At 39.2% G+C, this 23,760-nt stretch overlaps 1 protein-coding gene across 1 annotated transcript in view; it reads left to right on the top strand.

Annotated features, from left to right (window-relative positions):
* Positions 1 to 23,760, top strand: part of LOC115428136 (voltage-dependent T-type calcium channel subunit alpha-1I-like) — a 432,180-nt gene that overhangs the window by 282,992 nt on the left and 125,428 nt on the right. The window contains 6 exon segments of the mRNA XM_030146986.1: positions 3,685 to 3,811; positions 4,358 to 4,483; positions 6,656 to 6,745; positions 11,383 to 11,575; positions 14,899 to 15,050; positions 22,854 to 22,963. Coding sequence (XP_030002846.1) covers positions 3,685 to 3,811; positions 4,358 to 4,483; positions 6,656 to 6,745; positions 11,383 to 11,575; positions 14,899 to 15,050; positions 22,854 to 22,963 — 798 coding nt within the window.

The following is a 23,760-nucleotide window of genomic DNA, read 5'->3' as shown; positions in this document are numbered from 1 at the left end:
CTGTCGTTTAGTGTCAGGTCTGTGTGCTGTTCTTTTTTATGCTCTCCTCTGTCGTTTAGTGTCAGGTCTGTGTGTCTGTTCTTTTTTCTGCTCTTCTCTGTCGTTTAGTGTCAGGTCTGTGTGTCTGTTCTTTTTATGCTCTTCCTTCTGTCGTTTAGTGTCAGGTCTGTGTGTCGTCTTTTTTTTATGCTATTCTGTCGTTTAGTGTCAGGTCTGTGTGTCGTTCTTTATGCTCTTCTGTCGTTTAGTGTCAGGTCTGGTGTCTGTTCTCTTTTTATGTCTCCTTCTGTCGTTTAGTGTCAGGTCTGTGTGTCTGTTCTTTTTATGCTCTTCCTTCTGTCGTTAGTGTCAGGTCTGTGTGTCTGTCTTTTTTATGCTCTTCCTTCTGTCGTTTAGTGTCAGGTCTGTGTGCTGTTCTTTTTTATGCTCTTCTGTCGTTTAGTGTCAGGTCTGTGTGTCTGTTCTTTTTATGTCTCTTCTGTCGTTTAGTGTCAGGTCTGTGGTCTGTTCTTTTTTATGCTCTTCCTTCTGTCGTTTAGTGTCAGGTCTGTGTGTCTGTTCTTTTTTTATGCTCTTCCTTCTGTCGTTTAGTGTCAGGTCTGTGTGTCTGTTCTTTTTTATGCTCTTCCTTCTGTCGTTTAGTGTCAGGTCTGTGTGTCTGTTCTTTTTTATGCTCTTCTGTCGTTTAGTGTCAGGTCTGTGTGTCTGTTCTTTTTTATGTTCTTCTGTCGTTTAGTGTCAGGTCTGTGTGTCTGTTCTTTTTTATGCTCTTCCTTCTGTCGTTTAGTGTCAGGTCTGTTGTGTCTGTTCTTTTTATGCTCTTCCTTCTGTCGTTTAGTGTAAGGTCTGTGTGTCTGTTCTTTTTTATGCTATTCTGTCGTTTAGGTCAGGTCTGTGTGTCTGTTCTTTTTTATGCTCTTCTGTCGTTTAGTGTCAGGTCTGTGTCTGTTCTTTTTATGCTCTTCTGTCGTTAGTGTCAGGTCTGGTCTGTTCTTTTTTATGCTCTTCCTTCTGTCGTTTAGTGTCAGGTCTGTGGTCTGTTCTTTTTTATGCTCTTCTGTCGTTTAGTGTCAGGTCTGTGTGTCTGTTTTTTATGCTCTTCTGTCTGTCTCGTTGTAGGTCAGGTCTGGTGTCTGTTCTTTTTTATGCTCTTCTTCTGTCGTTAGTGTCAGGTCTGTGTGTCTGTCTTTTTATGCTCTTCTGTCGTTTAGTGTCAGGTCTGTGTCTGTTCTTTTTTATGCTCTTCTGTCGTTTAGTGTCAGGTCGTGTGTCTGTCTTTTTATGTTCTTCTGTCGTTTAGTGTCAGGTCTGTGCTCTGTTCTTTTTTATGCTCTTCTGTCGTTTAGTCAGGTCTGTGTGTCTGTTCTTTTTTATGCTCTTCTGTCGTTTAGTGTCAGGTCTTTGTGTCTGTTCTTTTTTTGATTCTTCTTCGTTTAGTGTCAGGTCTGTGTGTCTGTTCTTTTTTATGCTCTTCCTTCTGTCGTTTAGTGTCAGGTCTGTGTGTCTGTTCTTTTTTATGCTCTTCCTTCTGTCGTTTAGTGTCAGGTCTGTGTGTCTGTTCTTTTTTATGCTCTTCCTTCTGTCGTTTAGTGTCAGGTCTGTGTGTCTGTTCTTTTTTATGCTCTTCCTTCTGTCGTTTAGTGTCAGGTCTGTGTGTCTGTTCTTTTTTATGCTCTTCCTTCTGTCGTTTAGTGTCAGGTCTGTGTGTCTGTTCTTTTTTATGCTCTTCCTTCTGTCGTTTAGTGTCAGGTCTGTGTGTCTGTTCTTTTTATGCTCTTCCTTCTGTCGTTTAGTGTCAGGTCTGTGTGTCTGTTCTTTTTATGCTCTTCTGTCGTTTAGTGTCAGGTCTGTGTGTCTGTTCTTTTTTATGCTCTTCTGTCGTTTAGTGTCAGGTCTGTGTGTCTGTTCTTTTTATGTTCTTCTGTCGTTTAGTGTCTGTCTGTGTGTCTGTTCTTTTTTATGCTCTTCCTTCTGTCGTTTAGTGTCAGGTCTGTGTGTCTGTTCTTTTTTATGCTCTTCCTTCTGTCGTTTAGTGTCAGGTCTGTGTGTCTGTTCTTTTTTATGCTCTTCCTTCTGTCGTTTAGTGTCAGGTCTGTGTGTCTGTTCTTTTTTATGCTCTTCTGTCGTTTAGTGTCAGGTCTGTGTGTCTGTTCTTTTTTATGCTCTTCTGTCGTTTAGTGTCAGGTCTGTGTCTGTTCTTTTTTATGCTCTTTTGTCGTTTAGTGTCAGGTCTGTGTGTCTGTTCTTTTTTATGCTCTTCCTTCTGTCGTTTAGTGTCAGGTCTGTGTCTGTTCTTTTTTATGCTCTTCCTTCTGTCGTTTAGTGTCAGGTCTGTGTGTCTGTTCTTTTTTATGCTCTTCTGTCGTTAGTGTCAGGTCTGTGTGTCTGTTCTTTTTATGCTCTTCCTTCTGTCGTTTAGTGTCAGGTCTGTGTGTCTGTTCTTTTTTATGCTCTTCCTTCTGTCGTTTAGTGTCAGGTCTGTGTGTCTGTTCTTTTTTATGCTCTTCTGTCGTTTACTGTCAGGTCTGTGTGTCTGTTCTTTTTTATGCTCTTCTGTCGTTTAGTGTCAGGTCTGTGTCTGTTCTTTTTTATGTTCTTCTGTCGTTTAGTGTCAGGTCTGTGTCTCTGTTCTTTTTTATGCTCTTCTGTCGTTTAGTGTCAGGTCTGTGTGTCTGTTCTTTTTTATGCTCTTCTGTCGTTTAGTGTCAGGTCTTTGTGTCTGTTCTTTTTTATGCTCTTCCTTCTGTCGTTTAGTGTCAGGTCTGTGTGTCTGTTCTTTTTTATGCTCTTCCTTCTGTCGTTTAGTGTCAGGTCTGTGTGTCTGTTCTTTTTTATGCTCTTCCTTCTGTCGTTTAGTGTCAGGTCTGTGTGTCTGTTCTTTTTTATGCTCTTCCTTCTGTCGTTTAGTGTCAGGTCTGTGTGTCTGTTCTTTTTTATGCTCTTCTGTCTTTTAGTGTCAGGTCTGTGTGTCTGTTCTTTTTTATGCTCTTCCTTCTGTCTTTTAGTGTCAGGTCTGTGTGTCTGTTCTTTTTTATGCTCTTCCTTCTGTCGTTTAGTGTCAGGTCTGTGTGTCTGTTCTTTTTTATGCTCTTCTGTCGTTTAGTGTCAGGTCTGTGTGTCTGTTCTTTTTTATGCTCTTCCTTCTGTCGTTTAGTGTCAGGTCTGTGTCTGTTCTTTTTTATGCTCTTCCTTCTGTCGTTTAGTGTCAGGTCTGTGTCTGTTCTTTTTATGCTCTTCCTTCTGTCGTTTAGTGTCAGGTCTGTGTGTCTGTTCTTTTTTATGCTCTTCTGTCGTTTAGTGTCAGGTCTGTGTGTCTGTTCTTTTTTATACTCTTCTGTCGTTTAGTGTCAGGTCTGTGTGTCTGTTCTTTTTTATGCTCTTCTGTCGTTTAGTGTCAGGTCTGTGTGTCTGTTCTTTTTTATGCTCTTCTGTCATTTAGTGTCAGGTCTGTGTGTCTGTTCTTTTTTATGCTCTTCTGTCGTTTAGTGTCAGGTCTGTGTGTCTGTTCTTTTTTATGCTCTTCTGTCATTTAGTGTCAGGTCTGTGTGTCTGTTCTTTTACCTGAATTCTGTTTTGTAGTCAAACATAAACGCCACAAAATTCGTGGTTTAAGGCGCTTGTTCTTGTGTTTTACGACTGTATTACCCCACTCTGTAACTCTGCCTCTGTGCCCTTGGGCTCCAGGGTGATCAGCCGGGCTCCGGGTCTGAAGTTGGTAGTTGAAACCCTCATCACATCCCTGAAGCCCATCGGCAACATCGTCCTCATCTGCTGCGCCTTCTTCATTATCTTTGGCATTCTAGGGGTTCAGGTGAGCATCTATTATCCATCCATTTGTTTGTCATCCATCCATCCATCCATCCATCCATTCATTCATTCATTCATCTGTCATCCATCCATTCATCCATTCATCTGTCATCCATCCATTCATCCATTCATCCATCCATCCACCTTTTTAAAGCTCAGATCATTAGTCTTGGATCCACCTTGTTTTTTTGTTTTTTTTTGTTTTTTTTTCTGGTGTATTTCCTCGCTGCTCTGCTGAATTCCTCTCCTGTGTGTGGTCGTCAGTCCCACCCCATTATTTTATGTCATTGTTCTTTCTACTTCCACACTTGCGTATTATTTTACTCATTCCTCCCTTTGATGTCTTCAGGATGATTGAGAATTAAAAGCATCTTTCTCTCACAAATAAAGCGTTCTTTGTGTCTTGGGTTGGCTCTGCACATGCATCACTAATTATGAACGAACTTCAAAAGCAGCGTCGAACACACAGGTGCTGTCATGACTTCATCAGAACTTATCTTTGGGTTTCTTTGTCTCACATTTCTTTCACTCTGCGTGTTTTTCTTCGAAGCTCTTCAAAGGCAAGTTCTACTACTGTGTGGGTTTTGACGTGAAGAACATCACAAACAAATCCGACTGCCTGGCTGCCAACTACCGATGGGTACACCACAAGTACAACTTTGACAACCTTGGACAGGTACAAGAAAAAGAATGAAAAGACACCGTAGCGCTCTGAATGGAGTCTTTTAAATGTATGAATTCTATATGGATACATAACCAGTGATTCACACACTCATGAACAGATAATTAATGAGCTCTACAGGCAAGACAAACTGGTATAGTGCTTAGCTGAAAGGGCAAAACTAAGTAGAAAAGTTAACTTAAAGTTAGTTTTCATAAAGGAGTGAAGAGAAAGTGATGAAAAAAATAAAGCCACACATTTATAAGTAATGTTTTTGACCCTTATTTCAGTTTTATTTTTTGGTTTTTCAGTGTTTGCAAAGCTCAGCACATGACCACAGCTCACCTGCAAAACTCATAATTTACCCAGAACTCATTCTACAAAATTGTCTCGTATGAAAAGGCACAATTAATCAGATTGCAACTGCAGTCATAATATCAGCCTGTGAAATTATGATTCATACATGGGTGCGTCTCTGAAACTGGGTTTATTTTAGTATCTGTCACTTTTCCAGCTGTTTAGACCCAATAATCAAAGGTAAATGTAGACAGATTTCCCCCAGGATGGACCTAATGATGACCTCAGAGAAATACAAAAAAAGTTACTCTTGCTCTGATCCATCCCATAATTAATTAAGTTTTTAATCAAATATACTGGGTCCAAAAATAGGACCCAAATATGGACATTAAATGTGCCTAGGTGTCAGTGCATTAGATGTGTAAACATGTGTAAATGCTCTTCTACAGACTCTAAATACAGACACTGTGTTCAGTGTGTGGATCCCAGTGGTTTTTCTAATCCACACGTGGGTTTTCATCAGTCTCAGTCTCATTCCAGGTTTGGGGTGGAACCCATCGTGTCCACTGGTGTTACATACAGAACCTGAACATTTAAATGCATATAAATCGCAAATGATTTTGCAACAGCGGTCATTTTTGTGAAACATTCTGCCTTGAATAATTAGTTCACTTCCCAAAATGCACCTGTGAGAGAATAAAAAGATATTTAAAAAAAAATAGTAGAGCATAATTTTCGTGTCCTTTTCACCATGTTACATGCAGAATTATGCATTAAATATAATGTAAAATAATAGAAAAATGTGTGTTATCTGAAAAATAGTTTCTCTTTTATGTCAGTAAATATTTATTTTTCAAATGGCCCCAAAGTGCTTCCAAACCTGCTTCAGAACATTCGTTTACATCTGGTTTGAAGTTTTAGTCCCTCTGACGTATTAAGGATCACATATGAAAGTGGCCTGGGTTGGACTAGTGCTGTTCAGACTTCCCCCGTCTTCGAAGTTCCCCCCTTGGGAGATCAATAACTTATATCTTATCTTATCTTATCTTATCTTATCTTATCTTATCTTATCTTATCTTATCTTATCTTATCTTTTCTCATCTTTTCTTTTCTCATCTTTTCTTTTCTTTTCTTTTCCTATCTTATCTTTTCTTTTCTTTTCTCATCTTTCTTTTCTTATCTTTTCTTTTCTTTTCTCATCTTTTCTTTTCTTTTCTTTTCCTATCTTATCTTATCTTTTCTTTTCTTTTCTCATCTTTTCTTATCTTATCTTTTCTTTTCTTATCTTTTCTTTTCTCATCTTTTCTTTTCCTATCTTATCTTATCTTTTCTTTTCTTTTCTCATCTTTTCTTTTCTTTTCTTTTCTTATCTTATCTTATCTTCCCTTATCTTTTCTTTTCTTTTCTCATCTTTTCTTTTCTTTTCTTTTCCTATCTTATCTTATCTTTTCTTTTCTTTTCTCATCTTTTCTTTTCTTTTCTTTTCTTATCTTATCTTTTCTTTCTTTTCTCATCTTTCTTTTCTTTTCCTATCTTATCTTATCTTTTCTTTTCTTTTCTCATCTTTTCTTTTCTTATCTTATCTTTTCTTTTCTTTTCTCATCTTTTCTTTTCTTTTCTTTTCCTATCTTATCTTATCTTTTCTTTTCTTTTCTCATCTTTTCTTTTCTCATCTTTTCTTATCTTATCTTTTCTTTTCTTATCTTTTCTTTTCTCATCTTTTCTTATCTTATCTTATCTTATCTTATCTTTTCTTTTCTTTTCTCATCTTTTCTTTTCTTTTCTTTTCTTATCTTATCTTCCCTTATCTTTTCTTTTTTCTTTTCTTTTCTTTTCTTTTCTTTTCTTTTCTTTTCTTTTCTTTTCTTTTCTTTTATCTTTTCTTCCCAGGCTCTGATGTCCTTGTTCGTGCTGGCGTCTAAAGACGGTTGGGTCAACATCATGTACCATGGACTGGACGCTGTAGGAATTGACCAGCAGGTACAACACTGACCACCACGTACCCAACAGTACAGGACAAGATGTTTACCATGGAAAACACAACTGAAGATGATTTAGACTTACAACTGGAAATCAATACGTACATGATGTGGTAGTGAAGCTGTCTGAATACGGTAAATGGTAAATGGGCGGTGCTTACATAGTGCTTTTCCACACTTTTATGGTGTCCAGAGTGCTGCCAGGTCCTACTGGGAGCAGTTTTAGGGTTCAGTGTCTTGCCCAAGGACACTTCAACATGTGGACAGTCGGAGGCAGGATTGGAATCGTCAAGCCTTTTGCTCTTTCTGCTCTACCAGCTGAGCCACAGCCTCCTCCTGTAGTCTGTATTTGCATCAGACAAAAGCCAAATCAGACCTGACAGGTCGTCAACACATCTGCGTTAAAACTGAACCCATGCAGCAGACGCTCTTCATCCAATCTCCCCCAAATTTTTCATGCTGAGTGACAGACCTGACCTGAACACATCTATAAGAGTGCAGAGGCAGATCTGTTGTGTCGTCCCTAAGGGTGGAAGAAAAGATCAGTTCTGCAATATATCGCGATATTTCATTTCCCAATACTGTATCAATATTACAAAGTACTGTATGGATATTTGTAGGTATTTATTCAAATGCAGGTATTGTGGAGGTTCATTTTAGTTTTTTGTTTTTCTTTAATTTATTATTCTTTCACACTCTTTTATTCAATAATGTTGGTTCCTTTGTTTGGATTGAACTCAAATCCTGTTCTGATGTTAGTTGTGAACTAATAGAATCTGAACATTTGAACAGGATCTGAAACTGGAATGTCTGGAAAACAGAATTTCAGTTTGAACACAGTTGGAACATTTGGTGATAGAACATTTGATCCTGTTGGGATCAAATACAAATGTGTTTAGGATTTGTGCAGATTTATGCTGGAATTCAATTCTTCCAAGAAATAATATTTTATAAAAGAAACAAAACCAATTAAAAAAATTGCCTTTTTAACTTTTTGTATCATGATATATCATGATATATTGTATCGTGATCCTACTATTGTGATTTGTATCATATTGCCATATTTTTGCCAATACACACCCCTAGTCCCCCCCCTCCATTATCATTTGCTCCTTGTGCCAGTTTCAACATTCCCTGAAAATTTCATCCAAATCCTTCCTTCGCTTTGTGAGTTTTCTTCCTAATAGACAGACAGACAACACCCCACCCCCCCAACCCCCCACCCCACCCCCCCCACCTAAATGTAATCATTTGTTCCTTGTGCCAGTATCAACAGTTCCTGAAAATTTCATCCAAATCCTTCCATAACTTTGTGAGTTTTCTTGCAAACAGACGAACAAACAGACAAACCCTGATGAAAACACACCCTCACGGTGGAGGTGATACATATAATATATAATCCTGTAAGTCTGGTGATACAGCTGAACTCTGTCTGAAGTCAAACTAAAGTCAGTTGTTCTCTTTGAGAGCGTGTTAAAGAGTGGATCGGATCAGTCTGGATGGATCAGCGTTGGCGCCCCGGGGGGTGGGGCTCTGAATGACATCCCATTTACACCCCATCCTCTGCTTTCAGCGCCCAGAACTCTGAGTGGCGTCTCCGGTTTTCCTGCTCCTGAACAGGATTTTTCCTCTGAAATGACATTGCTCAATAAGTGTCTGGGTGCCCTGTCGTCCTCGTCTTTTCTTCACATTGTCTCCGTCTGCTGCGTGTGATTCTGTTTCCTGTCATCATCCTCTCAGAACAATGGCAACTCCAGAGTTTGTGGGCTGGAATGGATGTGTAATTAGAGTCGTCTGTATCCACTTCCTTCATTTCTGTTCCTTTTTTTGTTCTCATTGGCTTTTCTCACTGAAACACCAGCTTTCTCCTTTCTGCCTCCTCATCACTTTACTTTATCTCCTGTAATGTTTCCAGGTTGGTTCATTCTTTTCATCCTAGTCTTTTCCTTTTATCTGCTCTAAATTGTTGCCTGTTTTTTGTTCTTTCTCTCTTTCTAATCTTTGTTTTGTTTTTCACAGTCCATTGAATGCTGATTTGTTTTATTCTCTGCTTGTATTTTTAGATACAACACTGGAAAAAATCTAAATCTTACTCATTTCTAGTCCAAATATCTCATCACACTTAAAATAAAGACATAATCACCTGAAGAGTAACTTTTCAGTGAGATACAGAGGTGGCAAAAGTACGCACATTCTGTACTTAAGTAGAAGTACAGCTACTTGTGTGAAAAAATACTCTCATGAAAGTAGAAGGACTGATTCAACTCCTTTACTTAAGTAAAAGTAAGAAAGTACAACTTCTCAATTGTAATAAAATACAAAAGTAAAACTGCATTTTTTGCCATGAATGAAATACTTGTGTAACCAGGCAAAAATCCTCAAAGTTTCTGTTTTCTAATTCCACAGTGAATGTACCCGACAGGTAACCTGCAAAAACATGCAGGGACAGATTAAAAAATAATAATTTTATTTATATATATATATATATATATATATACACACACACACACACACACACACACACACACATATATATATATATTCTAAGCATTTTCCAGGGCACAGGTAAAATTAAAGTGAAGTGGAAAAAATAAAAGAAGATTGATGGATGAAAATAATTTGCAGGACATTTAATGATGATGATCGTCTAATTTGACCGTAGTTGATCCACAGCGGTTTGTTTTCTTCTGAAATGAGCTTCACCTGTGTTTACATCCGCCCACAGACGGCACTGAGCAGCACATTTTACAGAGTTACTGATGACGTGTGTTGTAGCCTCAAATAAACACCTGACAGTGCGTTTAATCACGGGTCACTCCCTTCTCTCCTCCACTGATTTTCCCTCTGAAGCGACATATTTTACAAACTGTCACGTCCGTTTAGTTTGAAAAAGTAACGAGCCTATTCTGAAGAACGTAAGGAGCAAGGTTATTATCAATGACGAAAACTAACGAAATGACCAAAACTAGAATTGTAAAAACATTTTTGTTAACTGAAATAAATAAAAACTATAATTGAAAAAAACCATAACTAACTGAAACTGTATTGTGGGCTTACAAAACTAACTAAAACGGATAAAAATGATGGATGAAATTCCCTTCGTTTTTGTCTTTGTCAACATCGGACTGATACGAAATCGATTTATTTCGCTCTAGCAATTTTAGCTAGCATCACCATACGACACTTTTTGCTCCGTCACTTGTGTTCACTTGTGGTTTCCAGTCGTCTTCTGGTCCCCACTCTACCTGGAAACATGGAGACTAAAGCAGCAGAGTCCTGTCTGGGATTGATTTGAATACGACGACAGAGAAGAAGAGAAAAGAGACCACTGAACTACAACTGAACTACAACTGAACTACAACTGAACTACAACTAAACTACAACTAAACTACAACTGAACTACAACTGAACTACAACTAAACTACAACTGAACTACAACTGAACTACAATTAAACTACAATTGAACTACAATTAAACTACAATTGAACTACAACTAAACTACAACTGAACTACAACTGAACTACAATTAAACTACAATTAAACTACAATTGAACTACAACTAAACTACAACTGAACTACAACTAAACTACAACTGAACTACAACTAAGCATTTAGAAAAAAACAAAAACTAATAAAAAATATCAAACCTGCTCTAAAAACTAATTAAAATGAACTGAATTAGAGAAAAGAAAGTCCAAACTAAATAAAAGTAAACTAGAATGAAAAATCCAAAACTATTCGAACCTTGGTAAGGAGTATAGAGTACAAATATTTATGCAAAATGTACAGAGTAAAAGTAAAAAGTGCCAGAAAAATAAATACTCAATTAAGTACAGATACCTGTAATGTATGGATAGTTGTAATGTACTTATTTATTAACTGTGTGTTTCTGTAATTGTTAAACCTTGTTTTTACTTTTAGCCCCCCCACCCCTCAAAGAGCCATTGCTTTTTGATCAGGCTGCATTTATAAATAAGAATCTGTTCTGAATTTTTTGCCTGGGTAAATAAAGGTTAAATAAATGAATAAAAATAATAGATACCTAAAAAATCTACTTAAGTACATTAACGAAGTACTTAAACTTTGTTACTTCCTACTTCTGATGAGGTGTAACAACTTATTTTTAGACAATAGACCTGGAAAATCTTTTTTCAAGAAATCTTACCGAGATCATTTTCCTTTGTTCCATTGGCATTGAATTAATAGGACGCTGTATCTGAAGCTCACTTGTAATTCAGATTTTGGCTCGCAACTCAAAGCAAAAAACTGACAGAACACGTGTCATAAACTGGAAAACTTGTAAGTTAAGGTCCTGCTGTATCTTCGTACAACACTTTAGAGACTCAGCGTTGTTTCCTCCAACCACCAAGGACGTTATGTTTACATCCGTTTGTCTGTCTGTGTGCAGGAGAACTCCAAAAGTTCTGGACGGATTTGGATGAAACTTTCAGGAAATGTTGATACTGGCACAAGGAACAAAAAAATGATACATTTTAGTGTGTGTGTGTGTGGTGGGGGGGTGGGGGGGGCTGATCTGCCTTGGCGGAGGTCTGCGCTCTGAGTGCTTTTCTACTTGTAAATGTGGTCTATAAATAACCCTGACCCTGACCTTGCTCCTCCCCTTGGTTCCTCCCTCAGCCGATCACCAACAACAACCCCTGGATGCTCCTGTACTTCATCTCCTTCCTCCTGATCGTCAGCTTCTTCGTCCTCAACATGTTCGTGGGGGTGGTGGTGGAAAACTTCCACAAGTGTCGGCAGCACCAGGAGGTGGAGGAGGCCCGACGCCGCGAGGAGAAACGCCAGCGCCGCATGGAAAAGAAGAGAAGGAGTAAGGAAGTCTGGGGAGGAGACGGGAGATCATGATCAGGAAATGTTAAAGGGAGGAGCGGAGGACTGGAAGGGGAAGAGAAGAGATGGAGATGAGGAAACGGGCTTAAAACTGGAAATAATTTCACCCTTAGAGACCCAAATATCCACCAGCGACCAAAATTATTCACTGATGTAAACGGTTTAATTCCTGTTGATCCGCTAATCTTATCAATACATGTCAATAATTGGTGTCAAATACAGTTCTTCATCTTTTCATGGTCACATTTTATTCATGACAGAACATAGAAAACATGTTTAAACTAAGAAATCAGAAAAATGAGGATTAAAAAGGACAAAATACTTTTAAAATAATGAAAAAAATTACAAAAAAACCTTGAAATGTGATATAAAAGTGAACAAATGCTTGTAAAATGAGGAGAAAATGAACAATATTCTTGAAAAATGAGCAGAGTTCATTGTTTTGTAACATCCAGAACCTGCATTTATTCTGTAAGCCTCAAAGACTGAAAGCATCTACTGATCTAAACTGTTGAATACCTGCTGATCCACTAATCCTGTCACTACATGTCAATAATTGGTGTCAAATACAGTTCTTCATCTTTTCATGGTCATCAGATATGACCCATTTGGACGTTCAGAGGCTCCGTAGTTACCATGGAAACACTGTCATCTTCTACAACATTGATTCACCAGTAAAACCCATGGAGTTGCACCAATGACAGTGGATAAAATGAAAAAAAAAAATCTAATAATAAATCCATAAAATAATAAGTAACATGAACAAAATAAGCTACAAACTGAACAAAATTGGTGAAAAATAATAGAATTGTAAACAAAACAGAAAAATGAACAAAAGTAATAAAATAATGAGTAAAATGAATAAAAATAAAGAAAATGAATGAAAAATGTGAACACTGACTCCCTAGTCAAGCCCATGAAGTTGGATCAATAACAGTGGATGGACACATTTTATGTTCAGTTAAAGACAGATACTGCAGAAAAATGTATCTTTTTCGTCAGTTTTCTCTGTTTCTAATATAATAACTTTGCACTGAGCTTTAATGAACACATGATCGACATAACAACAAACTTCAGAACATCAGTTTTAAATGCAAAATACAAAACTTAAAGATAAATAAATACATAAATAAGCAAACTACAGAACATAATATTAGAGTAAATAGAGATAAATCAGTTAGGAAAGATTAAAAATAGAGGAAAAATCACAAAAACAGCACTGTTTTTTATGGGTAATAAGAAAGAAGAGGAGATGAGCAGAGGCAAAAAAGACAAAGATGGAGGATAGAAACAGGTGAAAAGGAGAAGGTGACGCTGCTTCAGAAGTCCAGTCCAGGTTTTTGATCATGCACATAATACAGAGTCAATCCGATCCAGGCCTCTCAGCTGTTTCCATGGATTACATTTCAGTTGTAAACGTCCAAATGACCTTGAAGTCTTGGAAACTTTTTTTTAATGTTTTTATTTCGAATATGCAACAAAACCAAGTCGTCCCACTGAGTCTTTACAAATGAAACAGATTATAAGAAAACAAACCAAGCCTGTCCACGTACATGAAAACACAGTCTGACTTCAGGTGAAACTCTGACTCCTGCTTTAAACCCACTGCCATGTGTCCAAGCCCTTTAACTGGATATGGAATATTACCTTTCCTCAATGATACCGCTGTGAATGAGTCATTATTTGGACTGGTTTGAAACGACTTAAGCCCCTCACACATTTATCCAACTTCTCCTCCTCTTATTAGCACCTCTGTGGCTTTTCTGTGTTCGCTCTGCGCCTCATTTTTCACCCGTTTTGTCATAAATAAATCAGTCTGTTTACACCTTGAACTGCTTGCAGATGCTTTAGGCTCTGTTTAAGCCATAAAGACCCAGTGGTACGAAATTAATTTATCTCTATATTTTAACCTTTCTTAAGTGATTTATTCCCATTTATTGTAATATCATCCTCTTTAATTTGAGTTTTTTCAGTGTAAATCCTGTTTTTTCGTATATTTAATTGAAAGATCATGTAGACATTCATTAAAGCTCAGATTAAATTCAAAGGTTATTAAACCAAAGCAGAGAAAACTGAAGAAATAGACTTTTTCAGTCAAATCTATCAATAACTGAACATAAAACCCAGTGTGTCCATCCACTGTCACTGATTCAACTCCATGGGAAAAATGTTTACATTTACAAACTATCCTTTCACACAAAATGTGAATAACCTGAACAAATATGAACATGAAGTGTCTTAAGAGAGGTAATATTAATAATATTCTGCCTGTTATTAAATGATTGGTGTGTTTGTAGATCCACTGTGATCTGTACGTTATAATGTACATGTGTGTAAATGATAAACTGAGGCAGAAGAGTGTTAAAACTGCATTTATTTTTCTTTAGAATTTTCAGGTTGTTCATATTATTCACATTTTTTAACCCATAAAGACCCAGTGCTACTTTTGTGGTGCTTCCCAAATCTGTTTTTTTCCTATATTTATTTTTTCTTAAGTGATTTATCACCATTTATCATAATATTATCCTATATATTTTGCATTTTTTCAATGAAAATCAGGTATTTTCCTGTATTTAATTTACTGACCATGTATTTTAATGATCATTCTTAGACTACATTTGATGGTTATTATATAAAAAACTGAAAAATCTGAAGAGAAAGTGACTTTTTCAGCAAAGATATCATGAACTGAACATAACCCCAGTGTGTCCATCCACTGTCACTGATCCAACTCCATGGGTTTGACTGGAGAATCAATGTTGGAGAAGATGACAGTGTTTCCATGGTAACTACGGAGACTCTGAACGCCCAAATGGGTCATATCTGATGACCATGAGAAGATGAAGAACTGTATTTGACACCTATTATTTCCACGTATTGATAGGATGAGTGGATCAGCAGGTGTTAACCAGTTTGGATCAGTAGATGGCTTTGGTCATCAGTGGCTGTTTGGGTTTTTATGGGTTAATTACATTTGTCAAATTTCTTATCATTACTTCTTTGTGGTATTGTGTCTTTTTTCTTCCCTTTCCACCTTTTCTTCAGATTTTCTGCAGGTCATTAAAAAGCATTAAAAGTCATTAAATAGATTTTGTGAAAATTAAGGCCTTAAATGGCATTAAAAAACATTCAATTAGATTTGCTGATACCTGCAGAAACCCTGTTCTTTTCCCTGTTTGGGTGTTTTTCTTCCATTTTTAAGCCCATCTTTGTTCATCTGTGTTTATTCATGTCCAAATGTTCCATATGCCTTTTTTAACCCAGATCAATCCTCCCAACCCCTTCTTTCTTTCATGTCTCCAGAAGCCCAGAAGATGCCGTATTACGCCTCCTACGGTCAAGCCCGGCTCACCATCCACACCCTGTGCACCAGCCACTACCTGGACCTGGTCATTACCTTCATCATCTGCATTAACGTCATCACCATGTCTCTGGAGCACTACAGCCAGCCACAGGTGAGAGACGCCCAGGTTAAGGCTGTTAGAGTCACAGAGAGGAGGCGTTTTACCCCAGAGGTGTCAAACCCATTTTAGTTCAGCTTCCACATTCAGCCCGAAATGATCGAAAACAGGCCGGACCAGTCAAATAACAGCCAAAACTGTAAAATTACATCTACAAACTGTCCTAAAGACCCAGATATCTACTGATGGAAACTGTTCCATACCTGTTGATCCACTAATCCTATCAGTCTCATTCCAGGTTTGGTGTGGAACCCATCGTGTCCACTGGTGTTACATACAGAACCTGAACATTTTAACACAAAGAAATTGCAAATAATTTTGCAACAGTGGTCATTTTTGTGAAACGCTCTGCCTTGAGTAATTAGTTCAATTCCCAAAATGCACCTGTGAGAGCATAAAAAGATATAAAAAAAAAGTAGTGTGTAATTTTCGTGTCCTTTTGACCGTATTAAAAATAATGTAAAATAATATAAAAATGTGTTTTATCTGAAAAATAGTTTCTCTTTTATTTCAGTAAATATTTATTTTTCAAACAGGTCCACAGTGCTTCCAGACCTGCTTCATAACATTCGTCTACATCTGGTTTGAATTTTTAGCCCAGATGTTCTGTTTTTAGGACCAGTTTCAGAGAAGCCCCCATGTGGACCCTGAACTAAATAACATTTAACATCATTGACTGTTCATATCTTCAGTGTAATTTTTGCATTTCACTAATTGATCCCATTGGTCGGATCGGAGCCTTAGGGGGCCGGTTTTGGCCCATGGGCCATATGTTTGACACCCCTGCGGTAGAGGATTCTGCGTAGGTGGCGATGAATCATTTGGGATGATTTTTTTTTTTTTTTTTTTTTTTTTTTTTTGAAGTGGGCACTCCCAAAGGCAAACTGCCAACCTGCTGCTTTGACTCAGCAGCAACAAAAAAAAGAAAGGAAAGAGCCAAAACCAAAGCTTTTCTTCTTTTTGCTGGATTACAAACTATCGGGCAGATCGGTGTATTAGTCATGTAGAATGTTTTGGAGAGAAAAGGGGAAAAAAAACACAAGTTGAGTTAAAACTTCAATAAAGAAGCACATTTAAAGGAAATAAATGATCCTAATCTGACATAAAGTGACTGAAAAAATGAAAGCGCTCGTCCTTATGCCTTGCGTCGACACGTTTAGATCGGTGACAGTCAGTAACTGAAACTATACATTAGCGCCCGTGAGTGAAATTCCATCTTTCACACATTGCAGCTGAATAATGGAGCCTGTGTGCTGGGAGCGTCACAGCACTTCCAGTAATCTAAACGTATGTTGTGTTTGGTGACCGCTGCTCTGACTTCAAGAACTGTTTGTGTTGGCAGAAGTTATTAGACGCAGCTCACGTGGCTGGAGGCACATCCCATTATTTATTCCCATTACTACAGTGTGTTGGTGTATATAGTTGAACATGAGCAGGTATGATGTCACATACGGCAGTTAGCCCAGGTCAGACTGAAAGAGGAGCTGTGCAAGAGTAGTTCTTTTATCTTCCACTGAGAATCCACAATGGGAAAACCAAAAAATGACTTATTTCATTATACATGTGCAAATAAAAAAATTTAAAAAGGAGCCGTTTTCTTTCAATTGCAAATGTATTTACTTATTTATTTATTTATTTATCTTTCTTATTTTAAATTATACATTTACATAAACATGTACTTAGACATAAGGAACCACACAGACACAATAAAAAAGCAAAAAAACAAATTATACAACAAACCTATTAAACTCAACAACAAAAAAACAACATTGACTAGATAAATAATATTACCAACTGCTCTTTCCAACGCTCAGGGCTGATTCAGAGTTAATATCATGTAAACTAACCACACATTTCTCCATCCAGAGGACAGAGACAGCAGGACACTCCTGAGAAAAAAGGATTCCGTTGGTGATAAAACCAATTAATGTGTCCACCGACAGAAACTTCATCTTTTCCAACTTTAAAAAGAAAAGTCAGTCATGCACCCACTGCACAGAAGTGGGGGGCAGAGGATCCTTCCACTTACAGACGACCTTACAACGGGACAGGAGTGAACAAAAAGCCATCGACTCACTTTGGGCTTTTGACAATCCCAGCGCAGGAGATGAATTTATTTTTAAAATATTACCATTTTAATCTCAAACAAAATGACTTTATTTTTTGTTACATTATGTTGGTTTTTTTTTTTTTTGTTTTAAACTATGACTTTATTCTCCTAATATTTTGGTTTTATTCTCAAAATATTACAACTTTAATCTTGTAAAAGTATGACAGTGATTCTATGTTAATCTGTGTATCTTTCGTTCTTTTCATATTCAATTGAGAATCCACAATTGGAAAATTAAAAAATGGTGCGTTATTTCATTATTCACATACAAATAAAAAATCAAAAAAGGAGCTGTATTTCATTCTTTCGATTGCAAATTTATTCTCAAAATATTACGATTTTAATCTCATAAAAGTATGACATTATTTTTAAATTATGTTGAGGGTTTTTTCGTTTTAAACTATGACTTTATTCTCCTACTATTTTGGCTTTATTCTCGAAATATTACGACTTTAATCTCATAAAAGTATGAGATTGATTCTGTGTTAATCCATGTGTCACTAAAAATTCCAAAAGATAATCATTTGTTCCTTGTGTCCGTATCAACATTTCCTGAAAATTTCATCAAATTCCTTCCATAACTTTCTGACTGATCTTGCGAACAGACAAACAAACAGACAAACCCAGATGAAAACAGAACCGACCTGGCGCAGAAAATTAGAGAAATAAAAGACAATAAACTGAGCTGAACCCTTAAACCAAAAACAGGAGAAAAGGTGAAACGAACGAGCCCCCCTCCCCCAGCAGAAACTGAAACTGTGTCACAAACTAAAGACCATTTACAGACCATTTACAGACCATTTACAGCTGTTTACAGTTTACACCACAACAAACGAATACACCATGACTGGTGACCGGAGAGAGAGAGAGAGAGAGGGGGAAAAAGAGAGAGACACAGACAAAGAGAAGGAGAGAGAGAGAGACAGGGAGAGAGAGACAGAGACAAAGAGAGGGAGAGAGAGAGACGGAGAGCGAGAGACAGACAGAGACAGACAGACAGACAGACAGACAGACAGAGACAGACAGACAGACAGACAGACAGACAGACAGAGACAGACAGACAGACAGACAGACAGACAGACAGACAGAGCTTCTGTGTCCAGGGCCATTTTTAAAGGGCGGGTTCATGTGTCTCCACCAATCAGCAGCCTCGTGCATGGAAGACAAAAGTGCAGAAGACAAACACAGCCCCTCCCCTCCAGGACTGGGGGCAGAATACACTGTATAACAGAACACACGTTTCCTCCTGAGACCCAGAAATGCATTTGAGTCTTCTGTAGGGCACAAGAGTTTCACAGCTTTATTATAATAGAAAAAAACAACAACACAAAGATACACACACCACTGCACACAACATGACAAAAAAAGGTCTAAAAAACAGATGCGTCATGTTGTTTCCAATCAAGACAATTATTTCATGTAAAAAAAAGTCCAAACCTTTCCTTTCCATGGTCTCAGGAGGATATACATGTAAACGTAGATAAACATAAATGACGGCTCAGGGTCAGAACAAAGTACATGTTGATTTGAACGAACACAACCAGCCCATGTGCAGTCTGCCCTGAACATTTGCACAGTCCTGGATGGACTGAATATACTGTCCATTCCTCCAGTGTCACAGCTGTGGGAATAAGGTCCAATTATAGGAATTAATCACAAGCTTTTAGTCATTTAATTCAATTTGTCTGACTCATTAATACCTTTTTCTGTTTAAAAATCGTCTCCGTTCCTCCCCAGAGTCTGATGTAATTTAACTGTCCGTCTCCATTAAGCTCACTTCTATAAAAAGAGATTCACTGGCGAGATATTTGTCCTCACATGGACCAAGCAGATGCTCCAAACAAAAGCTCCCCTCCTTTTACTTTTCCTCTCTTCCTGTCTTAGTAAAAACAATAAGCAATTAACATTCACAACAACAAACCAGATCTACTGACTGAAGAGACGACGAATCCAACGCCGATACCGCAGTTTAAGACGGTTCAGATAACAGACAGAGGACGAAACCAACGCCGATACTGCGGTTTAAGACGGTTCAGATAACAGACAGAGGACGAAACCAACGCCGATACTGCGGTTTAAGACGGTTCAGATAACAGACAGAGGACGAAACCAACGCCGATACTGCGGTTTAAGACGGTTCAGATAACAGACAGAGGACGAAACCAACGGCGTTACCGCAGTTTAAGACGGTTCAGATAACAGACAGAGGACGAAACCAACGCCGATACTGCGGTTTAAGACGGTTCAGATAACAGACAGAGGACGAAACCAACGCCGATACTGCGGTTTAAGACGGTTCAGATAACAGACAGAGGACGAAACCAACGGCGTTACCGCAGTTTAAGACGGTTCAGATAACAGACAGAGGACGAAACCAACGCCGATACTGCGGTTTAAGACGGTTCAGATAACAGACAGACGACGAAACCAACGGCGTTACCGCGGTTTAAGACGGTTCAGATAACAGACAGACGACGAAACCAACGGCGTTACCATGTTTTAAGACAGTTCAGATAACCGACAGAGGAGGAAACCAACAGCGTTACCGCGGTTTAAGACGGTTCAGATAACAGAGGACGAAACCAACGGCGTTACCACGTTTTACGACAGTTCAGATAACAGACAGAGGAGGAAACCAACAGCATTACTGCGGTTTAAGACGGTTCAGATAACAGAGGACGAAACCAACGGCGTTACCGCAGTTTAAGACGGTTCAGATAACAGACAGAGGACGAAACCAACGGCGTTACCGCGGTTTAAGACGGTTCAGATAGCAGACAGAGGACGAAACCAACGACGTTACCATGTTTTAAGACAGTTCAGATAACAGACAGAGGAGGAAACCAACGGCGTTACCGCGGTTTAAGACGGTTCAGATAACAGAGGACGAAACCAACGCCATTACCGCGGTTTAAGACGGTTCAGATAACAGACAGAGGAGGAAACCAACGGCGTTACCACGTTTTAAGACGGTTCAGATAACAGACAGAGGAGGAAACCAACTGCGTTACCGCGGTTTAAGACGGTTCAGATAACAGACAGAGGACGAAACCAACGGCGTTACCGCGGTTTAAGACAGTTCAGATAACAGAGGACGAAACCAACGGCATTACCGCGGTTTAAGACGGTTCAGATAACAGACAGAGGACGAAACCAACGGCATTACCGCGGTTTAAGACGGTTCAGATAACAGACAGAGGACGAAACCAACGGCATTACCGCGGTTTAAGACGGTTCAGATAACAGACAGAGGACGAAACCAACGGCATTACCGCGGTTTAAGACGGTTCAGATAACAGACAGAGGAGGAAACCAACTGCGTTACCGCGGTTTAAGACGGTTCAGATAACAGACAGACGACGAAACCAACGGCGTTACTGCGGTTTAAGACAGTTCAGATAACAGACAGAGGACGAAACCAACGGCGTTACCGCGGTTTAAGACGGTTCAGATAACAGACAGAGGACGAAACCAAGTGCGGTTTAAGATGGTTCAGATAACAGACAGAGGACGAAACCAACTGCGGTTTAAGACGGTTCAGATAACAGACGGAGGACGAAACCAACGGCGTTACCGCGGTTTAAGACGGTTCAGATAACAGAGGACGAAACCAACGGCGTTACCGCGGTTTAGGACGGTTCAGATAACAGACAGAGGACGAAACCAACTGCGGTTTAAGATGGTTCAGATAACAACAGAGGACGAAACCAACGGCGTTACCGCGGTTTAAGACGGTTCAGATAACAGACAGAGGATGAAACCAACGGCGTTACCGCGGTTTAAGACGGTTCAGATAACAGACAGGACGAAACCAACGGTGTTACCGTGGTTTAAGACGGTTCAGATAACAGACAGAGGACGAAACCAACGGCGTTACCGCGGTTTAAGACGGTTCAGATAACAGACAGAGGATGAAACCAACGGCGTTACCGCAGTTTAAGACGGTTCAGATAACAGACAGAAGACGAAACCAACGGTGTTACCGCGGTTTAAGACGGTTCAGATAACAGAGGACGAAACCAACAGCGTTACCGTGGTTTAAGATGGTTCAGATAACAGACAGAAGACGAAACCAACGGCGTTACCGCGGTTTAAGACGGTTCAGATAAGAGACAGAGGACAAAACCAACGGCGTTACCACGTTTTAAGACAGTTCAGATAACAGACAGAGGAGGAAACCAACAGCGTTACCGCGGTTTAAGACGGTTCAGATAACAGAGGACGAAACCAACGGCGTTACCGCGGTTTAAGACGGTTCAGATAACAGACAGAGGACGAAACCAATGGCGTTACCGCGGTTTAAGACGGTTCAGATAACAGACAGAGGACGAAACCAACGGCGTTACCACGTTTTAAGACAGTTCAGATAACAGACAGAGGAGGAAACCAACGGCGTTACCGTGGTTTAAGACGGTTCAGATAACAGAGGACGAAACCAACGCCGTTACCGCGGTTTAAGACGGTTCAGATAACAGAGGACGAAACCAACGCCGTTACCGCGGTTTAAGACGGTTCAGATAACAGACAGAGGAGGAAACCAACGGCGTTACCACGTTTTAAGACGGTTCAGATAACAGACAGAGGAGGAAACCAACGGCATTACCGCGGTTTAAGACGGCTCAGATAACAGACAGAGGACGAAACCAACGGCGTTACCGTGATTTAAGACTGTTCAGATAACAGACAGAGGACGAAACCAACGGCGTTACCGTGATTTAAGACGGTTCAGATAACAGACAGAGGACGAAACCAACGGCGTTACCACGTTTTAAGACAGTTCAGATAACAGACAGAGGAGGAAACCAACAGCGTTACCGCGGTTTAAGACGGTTCAGATAACAGAGGACGAAACCAACGGCGTTACCGCGGTTTAAGACGGTTCAGATAACAGACAGAGGACGAAACCAATGGCGTTACCGCGGTTTAAGACGGTTCAGATAACAGACAGAGGACGAAACCAACGGCGTTACCGCGGTTTAAGATGGTTCAGATAACAGACAGAGGACGAAACCAACGGCGTTACCACGTTTTAAGACAGTTCAGATAACAGACAGAGGAGGAAACCAACGGCGTTACTGCGGTTTAAGACGGTTCAGATAACAGAGGACGAAACCAACGCCGTTACCACGGTTTAAGACGGTTCAGATAACAGAGGACGAAACCAACGCCGTTACCGCGGTTTAAGACGGTTCAGATAACAGACAGAGGAGGAAACCAACGGCGTTACCACGTTTTAAGACGGCTCAGATAACAGACAGAGGACGAAACCAACGGCGTTACCGTGATTTAAGACTGTTCAGATAACAGACAGAGGACGAAACCAACGGCGTTACCGTGATTTAAGACGGTTCAGATAACAGACAGAGGACGAAACCAACGGCGTTACCGCGGTTTAAGACGGTTCAGATAACAGACAGAGGACGAAACCAACGGCGTTACAGCGGTTTAAGACGGTTCAGATAACAGACAGAGGAGGAAACCAACGGCGTTACCGCGGTTTAAGACTGTTCAGATAACAGACAGAGGACGAAACCAACGGCGTTACAGCGGTTTAAGACGGTTCAGATAACAGACAGAGGAGGAAACCAACGGCGTTACCGCGGTTTAAGACGGTTGAGATAACAGAGGACGTGAACGGTCTCTTCTGCTCCGTCACTTTCTTAATCCTTTTTTTTTCTTCTTCCTAGTCTTTAGAGACTGCGCTGAAGTACTGCAACTACTTCTTCACCTCCACCTTTGTCATCGAGGCGTCGCTGAAGCTCGTGGCCTTTGGATTTCGACGCTTCTTTAAAGACAGGTACAGAGGAAACCCAACCAGATGTTCTGCTGTGTTATAGACGACGAAGGTCTGGATTATTGACATGTTCTGTACGAACAGATGACGGCTTCAGTACACTAGTAATAGTTCTTTACAAACATCTAAAATGCCTTATGTTCCTATTTAATTTATTTTATTTCATTTATTTATTTCAAACATGCAAAGAAACAAAATAAAACAAAGCAAATTAAGACAAAAACAAAATAACATTTAAATGAACAGAATCTGTGTTCAAGTACGTGTAAGTCTGAATTTTGCACAGTGGAAGAACTTCCTAAATATCTGATACTTTAGTAGTTTGAACCCCTGAAGGCCCAGTGTACTTTAGTGGCAGTTCCCAAGTCAACTTTTCTCCCTATTTAATCTTTCTGAAGGGATTCATCACTATTTATTATAATCTTATCCTCTGTATTTTTCATTTTAATGGAGTCATATTTAGTGATGTCCCAATCTGGATTTTTTTTGCTTCCAATGCGATTTTTTTTAGGCTTAGTTTTGCCGATACTGATCCAATACTGACTTCTTACAATAACATTTTGAGTTCCATCTGGAGTCATTATTTATAGGTTATTCTACTGTTATTTTACTGTAGATCACAGTCTGTCTGAAGGGTTGCAGATGGACGTGTGGAGTTGAATGAATGAAGAATTCAGAGCCAAACAGAGCATTTACAGTTTATGGACACCACAGGCACATGAGGGAAAAGGAAGACTTCCATTGAACAAAGACAAATATCACTCCTTTAAGTGAACCCTAACCCAACAACAAGATTCATG

Source organism: Sphaeramia orbicularis, chromosome 1, assembly GCF_902148855.1.
Source record: "Sphaeramia orbicularis chromosome 1, fSphaOr1.1, whole genome shotgun sequence".
Classification (NCBI taxonomy): domain Eukaryota; kingdom Metazoa; phylum Chordata; class Actinopteri; order Kurtiformes; family Apogonidae; genus Sphaeramia; species Sphaeramia orbicularis.
The sequence above is the reverse complement of the archived record's forward strand: the minus strand, read 5'-3'. Positions and strand labels throughout refer to the sequence as shown.